This window comes from Corythoichthys intestinalis, chromosome 3 (genome assembly GCF_030265065.1).
Source record: "Corythoichthys intestinalis isolate RoL2023-P3 chromosome 3, ASM3026506v1, whole genome shotgun sequence".
In the NCBI taxonomy this organism is placed as follows: domain Eukaryota; kingdom Metazoa; phylum Chordata; class Actinopteri; order Syngnathiformes; family Syngnathidae; genus Corythoichthys; species Corythoichthys intestinalis.
The window spans coordinates 8,658,790-8,678,795 of NC_080397.1; the positions used below are offsets into that span (position 1 = coordinate 8,658,790).

The window sequence follows — 20,006 nt, forward strand, 5'->3', positions numbered from 1 at the left end:
CGTGGTGTTCTCAGAAGAGGTTCAATCAAGCTGAAGTTTAATTTAGTTGAAAGGGGAAATGCATTTTCAACATGATTACGCAAGGTTAAAAAAGCCATAGCCAGAAGGCTTTATTTTACCTGTATTCCTCTCGCTGTGATGTAAAAAAAAGCAGTAAAATACTTCTACAAGAACATTGTCAGAGACTTAAGAGGCATTAGTTTAACTAATACGTAAACGATTATGAGACTCGTCAAACACTTGCATTACATTAAGACAAAATAAGACTTTATATGGCATACAGTATAATTTGAATCTACATCACAGCAGCTTTTTTTTTTTTTTTTTTATTGACTGGCCATCGTACAAAGCAATTTTGGGGAGGACAATTTTGTTGCTGAAACATTTCAGGTGTTTGATAGAAAACTTAGCAAAACAAAATACTAAAAGATCAATGTTTTGTTTCTATTGATTCATTTGAGCTATACACCTACAAAGTGGACAATGTTACATTTTTTAAATAAAACATCTATAATTGTTAAATATTTACAATTATATTAGCATATTTATCACAATATACTGGAGGAGTGTGACAAAATATTAAAATGGTGATATATCATGATACTTTGCATCCCAATAGGTTATCGATACGCTCATGCCAAGAATCGAGACCGTAACGGGAACCAACAAGTTGCTACCAAAATCTTCCACCATAATAGTGTCTCAGTTAACTCTATGGCTGCCATTGACGGTGCTCGACGTCTAATCCATTAAGATTGGGAAGGAAACCAGAGCATTCACAGTCACTCCGATTTTTGGGGCATTTACAGGTCACTTTATGTACATTTGAGGGCATTTAAAGTCACTTCCTGTTGAGCTTAAATCACTGCCTATTCATTTGGGAGATTTCCCGGTTCACTACATGTTCTGTAACCCAAAATCAACAGGAAGTGACTGAAAATCAACAGGTAATGAATAAAGGCGTGTCAAATTACCGATTCTTAGATTATTCGCGATTAGGCCGCTGAAGATTCGAGAACGATTCACAAAAATCCATATTCTGATCATTTAAATATGCTAAGTAAAAGGAACTAAAACACAGTCAGTGCGGTCTTCGGGACGCATTAAGGAACGAACAGAGAGTAAATCCATCCACCACAACTCATGCCGCTAGATAAAAACCACCGACAGCCACGACAAACAACGGCTAGTTGCTACAAACTACGCCCACGTAATGCTGCAGTATGTATCACATGTACAGTGCCTTGCAAAAGTATTCGGCCCCCTTGAATCTTGCAACCTTTCGCCACATTTCAGGCTTCAAACATAAAGTCAAGAATCAACAACAAGTGGGACATAATCGTGAAGTGGAACAACATTTATTGGATAATTTAAACTTTTTTAACAAATAAAAAACTGAAAAGTGGGGCGTGCATTATTATTCGGCCCCTTTACTTTCAGTGCAGCAAACTCACTCCAGAAGTTCAGTGAGGATCTCTGAATGATCCAATGTTGTCCTAAATGACCGATGATGATAAATAGAATCCACCTGTGTGTAATCAAGTCTCCGTATAAATGCACCTGCTCTGTGATAGTCTCAGGGTTCTGTTTAAAGTGCAGAGAGCATTATGAAAACCAAGGAACACACCAGGCAGGTCCGAGATACTGTTGTGGAGAAGTTTAAAGCCGAATTTGGATACAAAAAGATTTCCCAAGCTTTAAACATCTCAAGGAGCACTGTGCAAGCCATCATATTGAAATGGAAGGAGCATCAGACCACTGCAAATCTACCAAGACCCGGCCGTCCTTCCATACTTTCTTCTCAAACAAGGAGAAAACTGATCAGAGATGCAGCCAAGAGGCCCATGATCACTCTGGATGAACTGCAGAGATCTACAGCAGAGGTGGGAGAGTCTGTCCATAGGTCAACAATCAGTCGTACACTGCACAAATCTGGCCTTTATGGAAGAGTGGCAAGAAGAAAGCCATTTCTCAAAGATATCCATAAAAAGTCTCGTTTAAAGTTTGCCACAAGCCACCTGGGAGACACACCAAACATGTGGAAGAAGGTGCTCTGGTCAGATGAAACCAAAATTGAACTTTTTGGCCACAATGCAAAACGATATGTTTGGCGTAAAAGCAACACAGCTCATCACCCTGAACACACCATCCCCACTGTCAAACATGGTGGTGGCAGCATCATGGTTTGGGCCTGCTTTTCTTCAACAGGGACAGGGAAGATGGTTAAAATTGACGGGAAGATGGATGCAGCCAAATACAGGAACATTCTGGAAGAAAACCTGTTGGTATCTGCACAAGACCTGAGACTGGGACGGAGATTTATCAGGACAATGATCCAAAACATAAAGCCAAATCTACAATGGAATGGTTCAAAAATAAACGTATCCAGGTGTTAGAATGGCCAAGTCAAAGTCCAGACCTGAATCCAATCGAGAATCTGTGGAAAGAGCTGAAGACTGCTGTTCACAAACACTCTCCATCCAACCTCACTGAGCTCGAGCTGTTTTGCAAGGAAGAATGGGCAAGAATGACAGTCTCTCGATGTGCAAAACTGATAGAAACATACCCCAAGCGACTTGCAGCTGTAATTGGAGCAAAAGGTGGCGCTACAAAGTATTAACGCAAGGAGGCCGAATAATATTGCACGCCCCACTTTTCAGTTTTTTGTTAAAAAAGTTTAAATTATCCAATAAATTTTGTTCCACTTCACGATTGTGTCCCACTTGTTGTTGATTCTTGACAAAAAATTAAAATTTTATATCTTTATGTTTGAAGCCTGAAATGTGGCGAAAGGTTGCAAGGTTCAAGGGGGCCGAATACTTTTGCAAGGCACTGTATATAGAACTACATGCGAAATGACAGACTGGGCCGCGTTAGCACATGTGTAGAGAACTAGATGCGAAATGACAGGCTCCCCGGTGTTAGTAAACAGCCACCATCTTTAAGCAGTGGACTTCTCAAGAAGATTCTGTTGTAGCGAACCTAATTAAGTTTTTATCTAAAATACTCCTATATCGGCAAAATCTTGACTTGGATCTATCTTTAAATGATGAAACCATTTTAAAACTTTCACATGTTGAACGTAGAGAGAAGGGAAATTATGGAATAACGGGCGCATCAGTAATCGATAGTAGTCTCTGAAGCGTAATTCCAATTGTGAGGTGCCCCAAGATTCCCACCTCTAATATTGAATAACATGAAATGGCCCAAAATTACCTCGTTGCCCGGCAATGGCTGCCACTGACGGCCTTAGAAGTGGGAGGGTCCCATTTGAAGTGGGAGGGGTTCATTCGCTGCCACCCTCCTAGTTCAAATGGATTGGACGTCTACTAGTGATAAACTTCTGTTCATTAGTTTTGTAAAATGATTTAATGACCAATGTATCTATAAACGTTGTATCACTATATCATAAGATTATCGTTACCGTGAACTTTTATCGTATTGTGAAGTGCCAAGAGGTTCCCACCCCTAATATACTGTAGTTCAGCAAATATTTGCCTCGAGCTCCTTCCAGTCAAAATTAATTGGATATTCATCGCCGTCAATGACATTCGAATGAGTAAAGCGAGTTATGCATGGTGGTGAATGGTTGTTTTGCAAAATTAATTACGTTCGTAACCACTATGCATCCATTCAGTAACCATGTAATAGCCTCCAGATTACCCATAATGTAACATTATTCTACTAGTATTTGTTTGCCGTTAAGCATTCCCTGCCACGTCATAATGTTGAGACATATTTTTCCGCAGCACACGAGCATACTGATGAGTCTCTCCTTTCGTCAGCAGCAGGCCATCTACTGAGACCATGCAGAGGAACAACAGCAGTAATTCTGGCGTTATCTTGGACATCTCTGCTCTCAAAATGGCTGAAGTGGAGACTGAGGTGCCTCCTCTTCCACCTCGCTACCGCTTCAGGGACCTCTTGTTGGGGGACCAGACTTTTCAGAATGATGACAGGTAGCGTAAATGCTCTTATAATAGACGCTGGTTGGAGAAGGAACTTTATATATGTGTCTATGCGTTTTCATGAATACATTTACCATCCCTTGCTGAGGCCCTTGCCCGTGCTTTCAGTGGCCTGAGCTTTTGGGAGTCTCCTAACAGTTGAATTATTGCTATGGTTTGAGAGGACTTCTAGCAGATGCTGTAAGAGGCCCGGGAGGGCAAAGAACTAGCCGAGCGTCTTAGGCGCTCTCCGTGGTGCTGAATTAAAGCTTCCAGGATCATTTCAGTGCTGCCGCAGAGCAAATGGACCGTGAGCTTTCTACTGCTTTTGCCAGGGGCATTACAAAACAAAGCCACCATGAGGCTAATTATCACAACTTTTAAACTTTTTGAACAACATACGCACTCTTTTTAATCAGATGTATTTCATTTATGTTCATTATATTTTGTCTTCAGCCTGTTGCCTAAGTGTTGATTCATAACATTTTTTTAACCAGTGTGCCGAGGCAGAATTTTGTGCCATGAAATATTGTCAGGTGTGCCGCAATACATTTTTCACATAATTGTTGATTTATTCAAATAATATTTTCATCTGTCTTTGCCAGTAGTTTATAGAAGAAATGGTTCCATTTAAACTCTGAGGGCTAACAGTGGATGATCATCTTTCCGTGCCATTTGGATGTAGAGCTGGGCAATTTTAAGACTTAAAAAATTTAAGGTCAATCTGGATGTTCAGCTGTAACAGATTTCATATGCATTGCAGGCGGGACTGACTAGTTATGTTTTGAAAACTTCAAAATAAATCAAATATTGATGGGTTTTAAACTGTTTATTACTCCAGATGAAGTCAACTGTGAAGCTAAACACACATACTAAAGAAAATTACACATATTGAGCTCTAAAATACATTATGTACTTTGGTTTTTCGCCCGCTAGCTTTATGCTAATATACAATGGAAGCCACCATTCAAGCGCTGACGGAAATTAGCATCGCTTTGCAATTAATAACATACAAATGCTTGAGTCACATTCATAGACAAGAAATGCAGTAACACTCAGACATATGCTGTTTTTACTCTCCCAAAAAAAGGTGTAGAATATTGTCTAAGACTTTTTTTTTTTTTTTTTTTTTTTTTTTTTTTTTTTAGTGCTGCAAACAACAGCCATAACAAAACTTAACAAAACAACATTCTAAAAGATCAATGTTTTGTTTCTATTGATTCAATTTGAGCTATAAACCTACAAAGTGGACAATGTTACTTTTTTTTACATTAAACTTCTATAATTGTTAAATATTTATCATGGCCGGCGTCTTCTACCTAAAGTTGTTTTGTCGTCCCTGGTATTCATTTAAAAACAAGAGAACGAAACAATACAGCTAAATAATACAATACAAATAAATACAAATAAAATGATAGAAAGACAATAAAATACAAAATATTTTATCCCTGATTTGATTTTTAGTTTTTTTAAGTGCCATAGTTAGTTTTTTTATATTCCCTGAATATAATATTTTTTTGATATTTATTGTTATGGACCTTGTATGCTTTTAATTTTGGGTCTACTGTTTCAAATATTGACTGTGAAATGTAATCTATCATTCAGTGCTGCTAATTTTGTTAATATTCTTACTTCATATGCGATATTTATCCAGTAGTTCTTTGTTTTGATTGATTTTTTTTTTGTTCGTGCAGTTATAAGAGAAATACAACAAAAGAAGTAAAACAAAAATAGTAGTAATGATAACAAATTATTAATACAGGTAGTCCCCGGTTTACGAACAAATTCCATTCCAGCGCTTGCGATGTAACCCGAATTTCCACGTAAGTCTGAAGTAACCCTTTAAGTACCTAAAAACACTCTTTAAAAAGAAAAACTATCCAAAAACATGTATTATACGTCATTGTACTGTCCAGATGTTGGAGCTAAGTCTTAGCTAGCTGGTGAGCTCAGCTCCGAAATGACGATGCCAGACTTCCGTGTGGTTTGCTGACTTTATTCAGCTGCTCATGACATCAACATTTGCAGAATGAAACTAAAATCAGGCATGAAAATCACTCACCTTTCGGCGAAATTCGCCGTTTTGAAGTCAAAAAGGGTGACCCACGTGAATTTTGTAGATCTGAGGATAAAACTTTTAGGGGTGGGGGTTCGCAAGTCCATCTAACTAACGACATGTTTTATTGAAGCAGCTAAGCCTGTCGCGATATGCAATGAGTCCATTTATCGCAAGGTAAATGAAAATGAGGGTGGTAATTTTCACGGCTGCGTTTTATCACTGTGTGCGTGCATACATTTGTGCATGCGTGTAGAGGACATGAGACTCCAGTTGCTGTGTCCAGATGTTTATTGGTCAACAACACGCCGTAGAATTACAGTTCACACCAGAGGTTGCGCTAGACTTTTTCGTTGTCTGTCATTTTGACTGACAGGGTCATAAAAATCCGGTCATACTCTGTTTTTACCCGTCACTTAAATTTTTAAAATGATGATAATGACATTGTGGTGACCCTTTGTTTGGCATAATTCACCTTCCGTACTTGTGTGTCCATTTGGCCGAGCGCGTTACCGGTGTAGGTTCAAGCGCCTACACCGGCTACGACAGTCACGTGACAGAGACACTTAAGAGCCACTCGCTCTCGCTATATGATTGGCCGAAGAGTCGAAATGCTCTTCCGTGAAATGCCTGTTTAAGAATGTTCCCGTTGTTACTTCTTGCGTTCGCTTATAAGTGCCCATTTAAAAAGGAAAAGCGATGGATGATACTACACACAGAGCGTATTATTAACAAATGTTAAAGTTGTATAATCATATAGCGGGAATAAGAATCGTCACTGACAAGCGCAGGCCCCCGCAAGTGGATAGTGAGGGGAATAGGATAGTGCCCCTACAGCTAACAAGACTCTTAACATTGCATACCGCTTCAACATATTCAACAGTATTTAGTTTTCATTCATTTTAAATTAATATTCTGTCCGAACAAGCTTAACAGAGAATCCACACCGTGCCATCACACATCAAGCAGATGAATATGTAACTTTTTCTCCGCAGTGACAAAAACAGCTGACAGTGGTCCCCATTAGGTAGGTAGCCTACCATATGTAGCATATGGAACAATGAAATAAACAGTTCACCTGCTGTGGCCTGAACGTAGTCTCACACTTTCCTCCTGGTGCGCATGGACTTGAATTGCGTGCCCGCTTGTGCAGTCCCTGTTTTTTCACCTCTTTTATCAACACCATCGTCGTTTTGGGGCTTTTTGAAGAAACTTCGGACACTCAGTTGCCTTGACATTTTTTCAGAGTAAGGCCAACGACGTCATGCATCAAGAGAGACAATAGCTAATTAATAAGCTCACTCGCCACCCTGTGGTCTGGGGTGTGAATTGCAACCGGTCAAAATGACGGACGGACTTCAGTTTTTTCCGTCACCGTTTTAAAAAATCTGTCAACGACGGAAAATATTCGGTTAACGCGACCCCTGGTTCACACATACAATATAAGGAAACACATCTATATTAAACACTGTAAATGTTAGCATTGCTACACTGAGACTAATGGGAAAAAAAGACAACTTACTTTAGCCTGCTATAAAACATTGGCAGTCTTTTCCAAAACGCAAACTTCCAGTTAAAAGGTGACACTTCAAACATGAAAATCGCTGGTTAACACCATTTGCAAACAAAAAAAAAAAAAAATATATATATATATATATATATATATATATAATATTAGTGACACCACTAGCAAAGACAAAAAGTGATTTTTGCGGAGTGTAAAGTTGTTAGCGGTTTAGCGAACGTACTCCCGGTGAACATTTCAAAATAAAAGCACGTTACGTTTGTTATATAAATAACAATTTCTTGAGTTAATCCCACATACTTCAGACTTAATACGATAATTTGTGAATACTAAAATACTACAGAATTCAGATTTTACACTGAGATTAACTTTAAAATGACACCCTTTTTAACAAATATGATTGGCAATTAATATTATAATTATTATAATACTATTATATATAGCAGTATAATACAATAATAATACTAGACGTTTTTTTTTTTTTTTTTTTAATAAGAATTGTTCTGAATAATGTCGGAAAGGCGAAGTCAGTGTTCTGAATCTGTTTACATTCCATTCATTTGCACTAGTAAATGCTATCAGGTAAGCCTGCACAATATATCGTTTGAACATCGCCATCGCAATGTGCGCATGCACAATAGTCACATCGCAGGACGTGCAACTTTTGTTTTACTTCATGAACGCAGCAAGTGTGCAGATCCTGGATTAAACTGAGTTATAAAAATTAGGGCCGATGGCGCCATTTTTCAGAGCATCGGAATTTAAAAACAACATACATTCATGTTTTTCTGCTTCATGCTCATACAGCACCACAGTGTCTTACTCTCCCTGCTGCTAGGCAGCACGACCAAACTGTTTTTCTTCGCCAACAGTGCAGCTATCACGAACGGAGCTATTAAAGTTATATGGTGAAAATTTTCTCGTTTTAATATTGCAATATATTTTTTCCAAAATCGTTCAGGCCTACTATCAGCATTTGACCTCAGTGTTCATGTGTGATTAATTATCATTATTTACGTGTTTATTTACACTTTAATAAAGAATTTAAGTGTTCCAAAATGTTTTTGTGAATTAATTAGTGTCAACAAAAATTTCATTGCTAAATTAGTAAAAAAAAAAAAAAAAAATTATTAGGCGACTAATTGTAAAAATAGTCGGCTAACTAATCGGGAGAAATTTTGTCGTTTGGGACCCTACCCTACCGGAACATATTTCCTCCACACCCTCCTCACCTTTTCTACCCCTGACCCATTTTCATGCCTGTAAAATAAAATGAAATTAAATCTCATTTTTAACAACAGCAATTCAAATCTGCGTTTACAAGTAGCTGCTTATACAGCAGTAACAAACGATTAGCATGTATCAAGTGGCGTCCGCACATCATCAAAAACAAAATCACATAAATGTGCACCAAGTATTCGACCACAATTGAAAACTCTCAATAAACAGTACAAAAGGGGTTATACACAGCCATCGCCTCTGGATGCTTCACAAGCAACAAATGTACGCCATGCTGCCATCTCTGTCACTCGGCTCAGTTGGCTGCTCTGTTTGTGCATGTATAGACCCTACTCACGTGACGTCACAGCCACGCCCCCGCGCCATGTTGTCCGTCTACTCGTCATGTTAATGCATTAGCGCTTCGTAAATTCCTCCTATTATGGCGTGTTTTTCTGCTCGTTAACATTAATAATCAAAATGGTGAAGTCGTGTGTGGCGGTCGGTTGCAATAACAGAGAAGATAGACGGAGAGACTTGAAGTTTTACCGTATTCCGAGAGACCCGGAGAGGAGAGCGAGATGGACTGCTGCAGTTCGACGAGAAAACTGGGCTCCAAACGACTACCACAGATTATGTAGTAGTCATTTTATATCTGGTAAGATGCATTTAATATATATTTAGAGGGTTTTGGGCTGACAACCACAATTAAGATCATTGCTAGGCTAATCGCTGACAACATACACTCAGACGTTGTGAATGAACTACCTGAAAATATATAATTATAAGGGGATAATAAGACAGTTGTCATTCAATTAATTTACAATTTCACTATTGAGGTCAAAAGCCGAAAAATAAATTCAACTAGGGACAATCTGGAGTAGTGCTATCGCACTTCATATTTATTACATATTATATATGGATGTAGTGACAGTGCTATCGCTAAACCATATAAACATTAAAAGCCCTAGCTCCATTGACAAATGACATGAAATACATTAGACTTGACAGTGGATGTTAGCAAGAACAAAAGATTTTGAATTGAAAATTTCGTAACTCACCTTGCCGAGCACAAGATAGATTCCTGCCGAATTTTCGTGGACGAGGACCTGTTTCACCCAACCAGCAACGAAGTATTTATAAGCCTCCAAGCTCTTAAAGTTTTTCAAACTTTCGTGAGAATAGGCTGATTTTGTGTGGACAAGATAGTTGTAAATATCAGGGTAGCAGATGTCAGGCAAAGACGGCGAAGACAGCGGGTCGAAAAACATTGATTTAGGCATCAAATATGGATCTGGCGAATGGATAAACGGAAGCTTTTCCACATAACGCCTTTTATGCAACGCATCTAGTGAGTTTACGGCATCCGAAAGCACCGGGTCTTCCATGAAATGCATTATAAATTGCTCGATCAATTGAGACCATTGATAATACAGACACAAAATGACGGACAAGGGGGTGGAACAATACAGCGATCACGTGATTTTGTGACGTCGGTGGGTAGGGTCTATATATGTTTGCGTTACCAATACGTTCTGTTAGGAAATAGGTTGTGCTATGGACCCTCTTGGACCGGTGAGTCATGTTAGTTCATTGTCGTCAGATGGCTTGGTTCGTCAGATTACCTCCTGAGGAAGACGGCGGCGTACATTTAAACACAGAGAGTCGATAGATGGCGTTTTGTGAATACTTTTGTTAACAAAATAAAAACATGTGGGGAAACAGCACTCTGGCCTGCGCTAACTGCGCACTTTCTCTACTCTCTCGCTCCCTCTCTCGCTCGACCACTTTCTTCCTCACTGCTCAGTCTGAAAATGCTGGTCACATTGAAAATAACAGCGGCCCCCTTGGCGGGTGCCGGTAACACCTGCGTCCACTCCACTTGCTTGTGTCTGCCCTGAGCTCTCAATATACTTCAAACGGCGCCATTGTAGTTTGTTCGCGGCAATGCTTGAGAGGGTCGTTCCGCGCATGTGTTAATTGCGTTTAATATTTTAACGTGATTAATTTGAAAAATTAATTACCGCCCGTTAACGCGTTAATTTTGACAGCCCTAATTTATTTATATAGGTACATATTGATGTATTGAAGACATTACTCTTTTGGTTCCATATCAAAGGTGGCATGGCTGTTAGATACAAAGCTGGAATGGTCTGACGGATGCCGGATAATGGCAAGACAGTCACAGGGTTTGAGTTGGAGTCTGCAATTTCTGATGATGAGGACCCAGACTTTAGTCCAGGTGGCAAAGGGAGTTGTCCACCTGGAAATCCAACTGAACAGGATCAATCTGACTCTGAAGAAGAAAGTTTCTAAATCATGGCCAATCGATGAGTTGGTAGGGCTCTTACTGGAGCAAGTTACCTACTACCCAGGGCTGAACACAGAGCCACAATATCTTCAGAAGTCTGTCAGGGCCTACACAAAGGCTTAGCACCAATCTCTCACAAAAAAATACATGCTTGCAGAGATCACTAATGATCTAATACAAGAGGAGATGACGTCTATTGCTGTTCTTTTAATTTTCTTTTTCAAAAATGTTAAAAAGTGAAGAAGATAATTTAAACATGAACTAATTATTTTGTGGTCCTCAATATAATACTAAATATTATACAAAACATGGATTTGAGTATGGGTCATTTTTTACCCATTTATGCAATAGTGTAGGGTTTAGTCACTTGTGCATCTAAGGGTTAATGGCATTGAAAGGTAATGCCACACATAAGAGCATCAGTGTTGAATCACTGCACCTTTCAATAGAAACCTAGTCGATTTATAATTGAATCACTATACCCAACGGGCAGTGCATTACCTATGTTATCTTCCCCACCTCAGGCCTCTGGTTGCTAGTAGTTGAAGAAATATATCAGTCATAAATCAATACCATTGTGTGAACGGTTTTTGTGCTTTGCAATTAGTTTATTGATCCAGTGCAAGTGTGAGCGTGAAGATTATTGTGACTGTAAATAAGATCCTCTGTTTCACCGCAGAATGGGGAAAAAATATCTATAAATCCATTTGTGCATATCTATTTTCTACTTTAATTGCAGCGGTCTGGATAAAAAAAAAAGTCTCATGAATAAAAGAAAGCTTTGCAGTCAAATACATCTTTGGGCTCCCAGGGAAAATGCAGCAAATAGGGTGGTTTGGGAGCAAAATACTGGAGTACATCTTCAAAAGCTATTTGTAAATTAAAGAATCTCCCTTGATTTTAATCTCAGTGGCAAGTAGGCCTGAACGATTTTGGGAAAAACTATTGCTGCGATTTTTTTTTGGGAGGGTTTGCGATATATTGCGATATTATATTGCGATATTAAAAAAAATTTATATATATTTTTTTCAAGATATTTTCACAAGATGACTTAAATAGCTGTTTGGAAAGACTTTAGATCACCACAGTGTACAGTCATCCCTTGTTTTTCGCGGTTAATTGGGACCAGAACCCGCCGCGATAAGTGAAAAACCGCAAAGTAGCCCACCCCCCCATTAAAAAAAATTTTTTTGTGTGTGTGTTTTTTGTGCCCAATGTATTTATTCAGATTTAGCATTGGAAAGAGATACATACAGGTTGACCCAAAAAAAAGTTTACACTCAGTTGACTGCTTGTTTAAAAGCCATTGAAACATATCTAAATAGCTTGTCATGCTTAAGTGATTCATTAAGGTCACTCAATGCAGCTGGTAATCTCTCGTCTCTACAATTCCTGTGCTTCTGCTGAAAATGAAGAAAACTTTAGCTGTACCTGAATTGCTGCGTGCCGGTCTGACACCTTCTGAGATTGCAGCAAATCTGAGAATATCCAAATGTGCAGTCTACAAAGTTAAAAAGAACCTGAAAGATACTGGAACAGCCTCACGAAAACCTGGGTCTGGAAGTGCCGATCTGTGCGGACCAAAAAGTTGATTGACAAGGTGATATGTGGCCACCCCAGAGTCCAGATCTCAATCCCCTGGATTATAGCATATGGGCAACTGTGGAGGACAGTGCCTGTAAGAAGCCACAAACTTCTGTGGCAGCCTTGGAGAGGTCCATTGTTAGATCTTGGGAAAAGATGACAGCATCCTACATAAAGAAGCGTTCCGCAGGCGCCTGGAGGCTGTTGTGACACTTAAGGGAGGACACATTGAAAAATAGCGTGTACTGTACATGTTCTTTAGAATAATGTATAATTTGTGATTCAATTCTAATTCTAAGCTGAATAAACATGGCATTTAAGTTGTATTATGGCAGTGTAAACTTTTTTTTGGGTCACCGTGTATAAGACATGTTTCCCCCCCCCCCCAACTCCCCCCCCAAAGTGATTTAAAAAATGTATATAAATAAATGGTTTTTAAGCACTTCAAATTTCATAATTATGATAAGTTTTAAACATAACTGTCCAACCAAATCATTTTTGAACAAGAATAAAGTACTGTAGCAGATAAATGCTTGGCTTTATTAAATGCTTCTGTTTATCTGCTTTAGCTGTGACCGTTGAAGTGACATGTAGAAATTTCAAACTCCTCATGATCACTTCTGGCATTTAAATGTCTCCAACGTCCCCACAGTACACACATTCATTCCAGCGCGGCTTCCTTGCAACTGTTTAACAAGTTAAACGATGATTGACAGATGCCTGTGTGAAGTCTGCTTCTTTGGCTAGATCAAAGCCATTGTTGTGCCGCAGTGACTGAGAGGATCAAAAGGCTGGGAGAGGGAGGGTAGGAGGCTGTGCGCAGACCAGGAAGTGAGGCGTATGTGGATCAAAAAAAAGAAAAACTATCGCACATGCTTGCGATGGGACTATTGCGCACACGCACATCGCGATGGCGATGTTTAAACGATATATCGTTCAGGCTCAGTGGCAAGTGATCAGTAGGAAGCTTCCAAAACAGGTCGCTAATATAGACAAGTTTCCTGACAAAAATATGGGCGGCGCCAGCTTGGAAAATGTCTGCTCCGAACTTCCGGTTTAGAGAGAACAACATGAATTGCGGTTAAAGTAAGCAGTGTGTTGACAATTTAAAACTGCAAAATCAAGCCAGAGGAACCTACGGAATCTCCAAAAATAGATTCAGCACGACGTAGATGAGATTGTATGATTGTTGTTATCACTTCGTTGATCATTCGTGGATAAAATTATAACAACCTGTCAGCCTGTGTTGACGTGAGGTATAGATTGATACGCCAGCCACTTGAGTGACCAAAATGAGGTGAAGTTACAAATTATATTACATTTGCTGAATGCAAATGAAGGACTGACACAGCTTTTGTTGTTACAAGGAAATGCTACAAGGTATGTACACATAAACAAAAATTGTATGTCTTTTTTTTTTTTTTTTTTTTTTTTTTTGGCAGATATTTTGGAGGGGGGGCAAATATTGATCACAATAAAACATTTGGACAACATGACATTGACTGGATGACCTTGGACAAGGGGTCAAGAGTCAAGAATCTGCATTGGAGAAGGTGATGGTGCTGGAACCTTTGTTTGGTGCTGTTCCAGTGAGATTTACAAAGATGACTGCCTGAAGAAAACATCGAAATTCCCTCAGTCCTTGATGATATGGGCTGCATGTCAGGCAAAGGCACTGGGGAGATGGCTGTGGTTAAATCATCAATAAATGCACAAGTTTACATTGAATTTTAGACCTCTTTCTTCCCTTCAATTGAAAATGTTTGTCATTTTCCAGGATGACAATTCATCATGCCACAGAGCTAAAACTGTTAAAGCATTCCTTGGAGAACGACTCATCCAGTCAATGTCAGGGCCTGCAAATAGCCCAGATCTCAACTCTTTTGAAAACCTGTGGTGGAAATTGAAAAAAAGGGTCCACAGCAATGCTCAGACCTGCAAAGATGATCTGGCAACTGCAATCAGAGAGTTGGTACCAAATTGATGAAGAATACTCATCAAGTCCATGCCTCAGAGACTGCAAGCTGTCATAAAAGCCAGAGGTGGTGCTACTAAATACTAGAGATGTGTTTTGATTGTTATGTCTTTGTTTCTCATGATTCCATATTTATTTTCCTCAGAATGGAGTGATTCCATATTTATTTCTCTGCACTTGCTCTATAAAAGTAACATTTACTAAACACCCCAATGTTTTTTTATTCATTTCTTTTAGTGTTTCTGAATGCTAAAGAGTTGCACTTTTGAACCAATTCATTATTTTTTCAAGCTTTTTATCTGAGTTTGTACTACATGATAAAATGTCTGAGAATGCTAGTCTGAGACTGGTGATTCCATACTTTTTGCTAGGGGTTGTATTTTCAATCATCATCGTAATAACTATATCAAAGGCAACAAGTCGTTTAATGCGCAAGATTTTAGCTTTAGTATTTTTGAGCACCGGAGGCATGAAAATGCAGGGATAGGAAGAACATACCTTCCATAACAGAGCGTAAACATGGCTACAAAAACACATCGTCTTTGTGGTAGCGCGAGCTTGGGTCCACATCTGCCATGATGAACATGTTGTCCTCCCCTGTCAAGATGATGGCAGATGGATGCGGTATTTCCAAATGGCCTTGTTTAAGGGATTTTGATGAGTAATGTTACTTCAGCTCCACTTCTGTTTTGGATGGAGAAATTCTAAAACGGAAGTTGCTTGCAAATTAAGGAAGTTAAGCGGAAATACCTTGAAAATTTGTCTATAAATTGAAAAAATAGAGGTGAGTCAAAATGAAACATCGAATGACTGTGGTATGCGAAAATGGACGTTGTACACATTGCATGTTTGTTTGATTCTCTGTAATAATTGTTCCAGAAGTCTAGCCAATTTTTTTCCCCCATTCATTCACAAAGTCTAACTAGGAATGTCTCTAACATTTGCTTGTGTTTACAGTTCAGTAGGTTTGTACAATAATCTGTATCCATACACATGGCAGCTGTTGAGTGTGCAAGACAAATAACAGCTTTAATGCACAAACATTCTCTCCCTTTGCACCTGATGAAAGTAAAGATGCTGAAGTAGTGGAATACACAGCTATTGATGGTGCTTTCTGGCACTGTCCTGTAATTGCTAGTTTTGCAAGCTACAGAGTCAAAGCAAATGATGTCACTGGGCTTCAGGGACCCGCCATTAGTGTATCTGCCGCATCCTCATGCTTTGTGATGTTGATTATTTCCAATGCAGAAGGCTCATCGAGTGAAAAGCCTGAAAACAAATTAGCCCCCAGAGGGGGATGTAAAACCTCCCCCTCGCTGTCTTGATGGCCTTTGGCGTCGGCTTTCTTACATTTGTCATACAGCGGGCTGTAACAATCAACCACCGTGGACTGAAGTATTGAAGCAGTAAAGATAATTTATTGACTAAGAGGCCATTTTCGTTATGCAACACAGTTTGTTACATGTTCAGCAGAAGGTTATGTCATGAAAATGTCGAGGACGGCTCTTTGTAAGAAATGCATGTTTCCTGGTGGTTTGCATGTCTGCCTCAAAGTGAGATCCATGGTTTTGAATATTTCTATGTGGTGTTTACTCATTCTCTCAACAACCAGCTTATCTTTCCTTTTAATTAAGGAAATATATGTAGTTGTTTTTTTTTTTTTTTTCAAAATTTTTGTTAATGTGAGCAAAATTTAAAAACAAATGCTTGAAAATAGTATATTTAATCAAATATATACTCTTCAGTTTTTTAAAAAAATGCGCTTTCAACTATACTCTCATTTACCTACTGATTACACCGCATCAGGAGCAATGTGAGGTTAAGTATCTTGCTCAAGGATACTTGTGACTTCTTCAGACTGGCAGCCAAAATCCGATTTTTAGCCCAATCAGATTGAAACTGGATGACTCGTTTATAGTCTGAACAGTCACAAAGCAGAGAAAAATGATTTTTGCGAGACTGACTGAAACCACATACGGGAGGTAGTTTCATATCAGATATGGCCAACATGCTTCCCATTCTGAACATCTTCGCATTGACCGTCCGTGACATCACTCTATGCTGGATGACACCTTCGTTGCCACAGCAACCTGTCAGGTGTGTCAATAATGTAGCCCAGTCTGAACAGGCAGGCCCAGATCTGATTTGGACACTGGCTAAAATTAGTTTGAACAGTCGACATTAAAAATCTGATTTGAGGAGGTATCCGATTGGAATCAGATATGTCTGCAGTCTGAATGGCTTAGACAAGGTCACCAGGGGATGGAATCGAACCCGCAACCTCTGGGTTGGGTTGACAACTACTTTACTTTACTGAGCCACGCCACCCCATAATGGTATATGAATAGCCCTATTAATAGTCGCTTTATCGCTGCTGTCTTATTGGTAACAAAAAAATTCTTGCCATATCTCAACATTTTGAAATGTGAAAAAAATTGTAATTTAGTATTTTAGCAAGAAACATGAAGTTAATTCGCATATTTTTCAGGCCACATAAAACAATGTGATGGATCAGATTTGGCCCTCTGAGAGCGAGTTTCAGTTTATTCGCACATCAAAATACAGTACATGATCATATATATGCTAGCAGTTCACATGTTAAGATGGGCGAATAGGGCACTCCAAAGAAGCTATTCAAAGCTTTTAGCAGGGGCCCAGTTGGACAACACATACACACATTTGCACACACACATACAATTTTCAAAATTCTGGTTACATTGGATTTGATATGAGACATCAGTTGTGTTATTCAAAGAATCAGCATATTACTAGTATATATACATTGCTAGGAGATGTTTTGAGTTTTTTCCTTAAAGATGGAGATGGAGTGTGACATTTTAAGTGTTTCGTCCAATTCATTCCAAATCTGTGGTCCTTTGCACACAATGCTAAAGCTTGTACACTTTAGCCTTCATTTTTTTCCCTGTGATTTGATATTTTCTTCTGGTAGAATATGTGTGCTGTGGAGTGCAGATTGGGATGAGGTCACCTAATTTATGGTTTAGTCTACGGATAATCTGATACATTACACACATTACCATACAAGCGTTTTGGTAAATAGTTGTGGTCTTTAAGCCTCAGAAGGTGGTGGCGATGAAAAACTATTTTAGTTGGAGCATTAAACTCAGACCTTGTTAGGGCATGTATAACTTTTTTCTGTAGTATTTCAAGCTTTTTTTTTTTTTTTTTAAAGTTGGATTTATGTTGCACCATATGATATTACAATATTGTAAGTGTGGGTCAAATAAAGATTTATACAAAATGAGAAGTGCAGAGAGTGGGAGGTAATGTTTTAGTTTAAAAAAAACAAACAAACAAACAAACAAAAAAACAAGAACAGCATATTTTGACAGTTTATTTGTAAAATCATAAATATGTTTCTAAAATTAAGGCACTCATCAATATGGACCCCCAGGAATTTTGTAGAGCCGACTCAATGTTTTCTCAGGTTATGTTTAGGCAGATTTGTTTAGTGGCTTGTTTTTTATGGGAGCGAAACACAATGTAATTATTTGTGATATTTAGAGATAGTTTATTACGTTTTAACCATGTGTCTATTTTCTCTAATTCACTATTTATCATTTGCTCAAGTGCAGTTGGATTTTTATGGGGAAAAAACAAATTTGTACCACTAGCAAGTGTTACTTTATGTAAAACAGACGAGGAATTAACAAAATAATTAATGTACAGGTTGAAGAGGAGTGGCCCTAAGATGGAGCCCTGGGGGAATCCATGTTTGAGTTTGTATGATGATTTAGAATTATTTATGTTGACATACTGATGTTGTCCAGACAGACAACTACGGAACCAGTCTAGTGCTAGGCCACTAATCCCATAATGCTGCAGTTTATTGATGAGTATTTCAATGTCAAATGCTTTGGATAGATCTAAAACAAATGCCAACTCCAAAGTCACCTTTGTCGATTGCTCCATAGACTTTTTCCATCAAGTCAAGTATTGCCATATATGTAATATTTTCTTTTCTGAACCCATATTGTGATGAGACAATGATGTTTAGTTTGTCTAGATAGTTTTTGAGTTGGAGAGGGTAGGCAGAATTGATATTGGTCGGTAATTGCTCAGATCATGTTTATTCCCAGACATAAGGATTGGTGTGATTCGTGCAATTTTTGCGATTTGGGGCACCACTCCAGAAAGTAGAGACTGATTGATGCAGTGGGTTAGAGGTGCAGTAATAATGTTGGAGATGCTTTTCAGAATTTTATTGGATATTCCATCTGTTCCAGCTGAATTTGAATTCTTCATATTTATGATTATTTTATGTACTTCACCACAGTTAGTTTGACACTTATGGTTTCAAGGGACAGACAGACCAACCTTGAGAAATATAGATAGAAGCATAATTGAATAAACTTGCAATCTGACTATGATTAGCCTTACAAATCATCACGGTTTCATTTGCCAACGCCACACCAGCTATCGAAAAGGATCGAAAGAGGGAGGACAGGAAAGACTTGGGCCATGGTGAGCATGGCAGGAGTGATGGGGAGAATGAAAACCCTTATGAAGACCAAGCACCTGTGAGCATTAGTAATCTACAGACAATTGCACAGGTCACTATGATCTGAGTCACAAGCAAATCCCGAGTCTTACCTGTTGTCGGCGAGTCAAGTCGAGACACGAGGTTAGTCAAGGCCTTCACCCTTTTTTCCCAGCCCATGCACAAAGCACCCAGGTTTATCTTTGATGGAAACCCTACTGTCGATGTTAAATTAAAAAAAAAAAAAAAAAAAAAAAAAAGGGCAGTATAGACCAGTTTCCGAGGTACTTTCCACTTTCCACATTCTCTCACCAAAACAACAATGGAGCTGGAGTGGCATCACTCATCAAAATCCCTCAAAAAAGACAATTTGGAAATAGCGCATTCATCTGCCATCATCACGACATGGGAGGATAACACGTTCATGAAGGCAGATGTGGACCCAAGCCCGTGCCACCACAAAGACCGGGTGTTTATGTAGCCATGTTCCCGCTCTGTTATGGAAGGTATGTTCTTCCTATCCCTGCATTTTCATGTGTCCAGTGCTCCAAAAATACTTAAGCTTGCATGAAACGACTTCTTTGATATTGTTATTATGATGATGATTGTAATTATGATATTTAATATTTACTACAACTACTGTACTGCTGTGGCTTCAACATATGCGATCTGCTGCTAGCCTGTTGTTAACCAGTACGTATAGGATGGCACGATTATGGTCAATTTAACTAAAATTCTGTGTTTTGCTTCACAGTTGAGACATTATTAGCTTTGCTAAATCTAGTTATACAAAGATAAAAAAATGGGAAAAACACTCATCTACTACAAGTCTTACATGGGCTTCTTACTCTAAATGCATAAATGCATGTGTTTCAAGTTTTTGTTCATT

The 20,006-nt window shown here is 38.8% G+C and overlaps 1 protein-coding gene across 16 annotated transcripts in view; it reads left to right on the plus strand.

Moving 5' to 3' along the window:
* The window catches only part of LOC130912782 (potassium channel subfamily T member 1-like), a 196,142-nt gene that overhangs the window by 24,789 nt on the left and 151,347 nt on the right, over nt 1-20,006 (plus strand). For 13 of the 16 annotated variants that reach the window (XM_057830823.1, XM_057830805.1, XM_057830813.1 and 10 more), the window contains exon 3: nt 3,786-3,959. In XM_057830823.1, coding sequence (XP_057686806.1) covers nt 3,786-3,959 — 174 coding nt within the window. The remainder of the gene's footprint in view (nt 1-3,785; nt 3,960-20,006) is intronic. The other 3 variants (XM_057830807.1, XM_057830818.1, XM_057830811.1) reach the window with 1 other exon arrangement.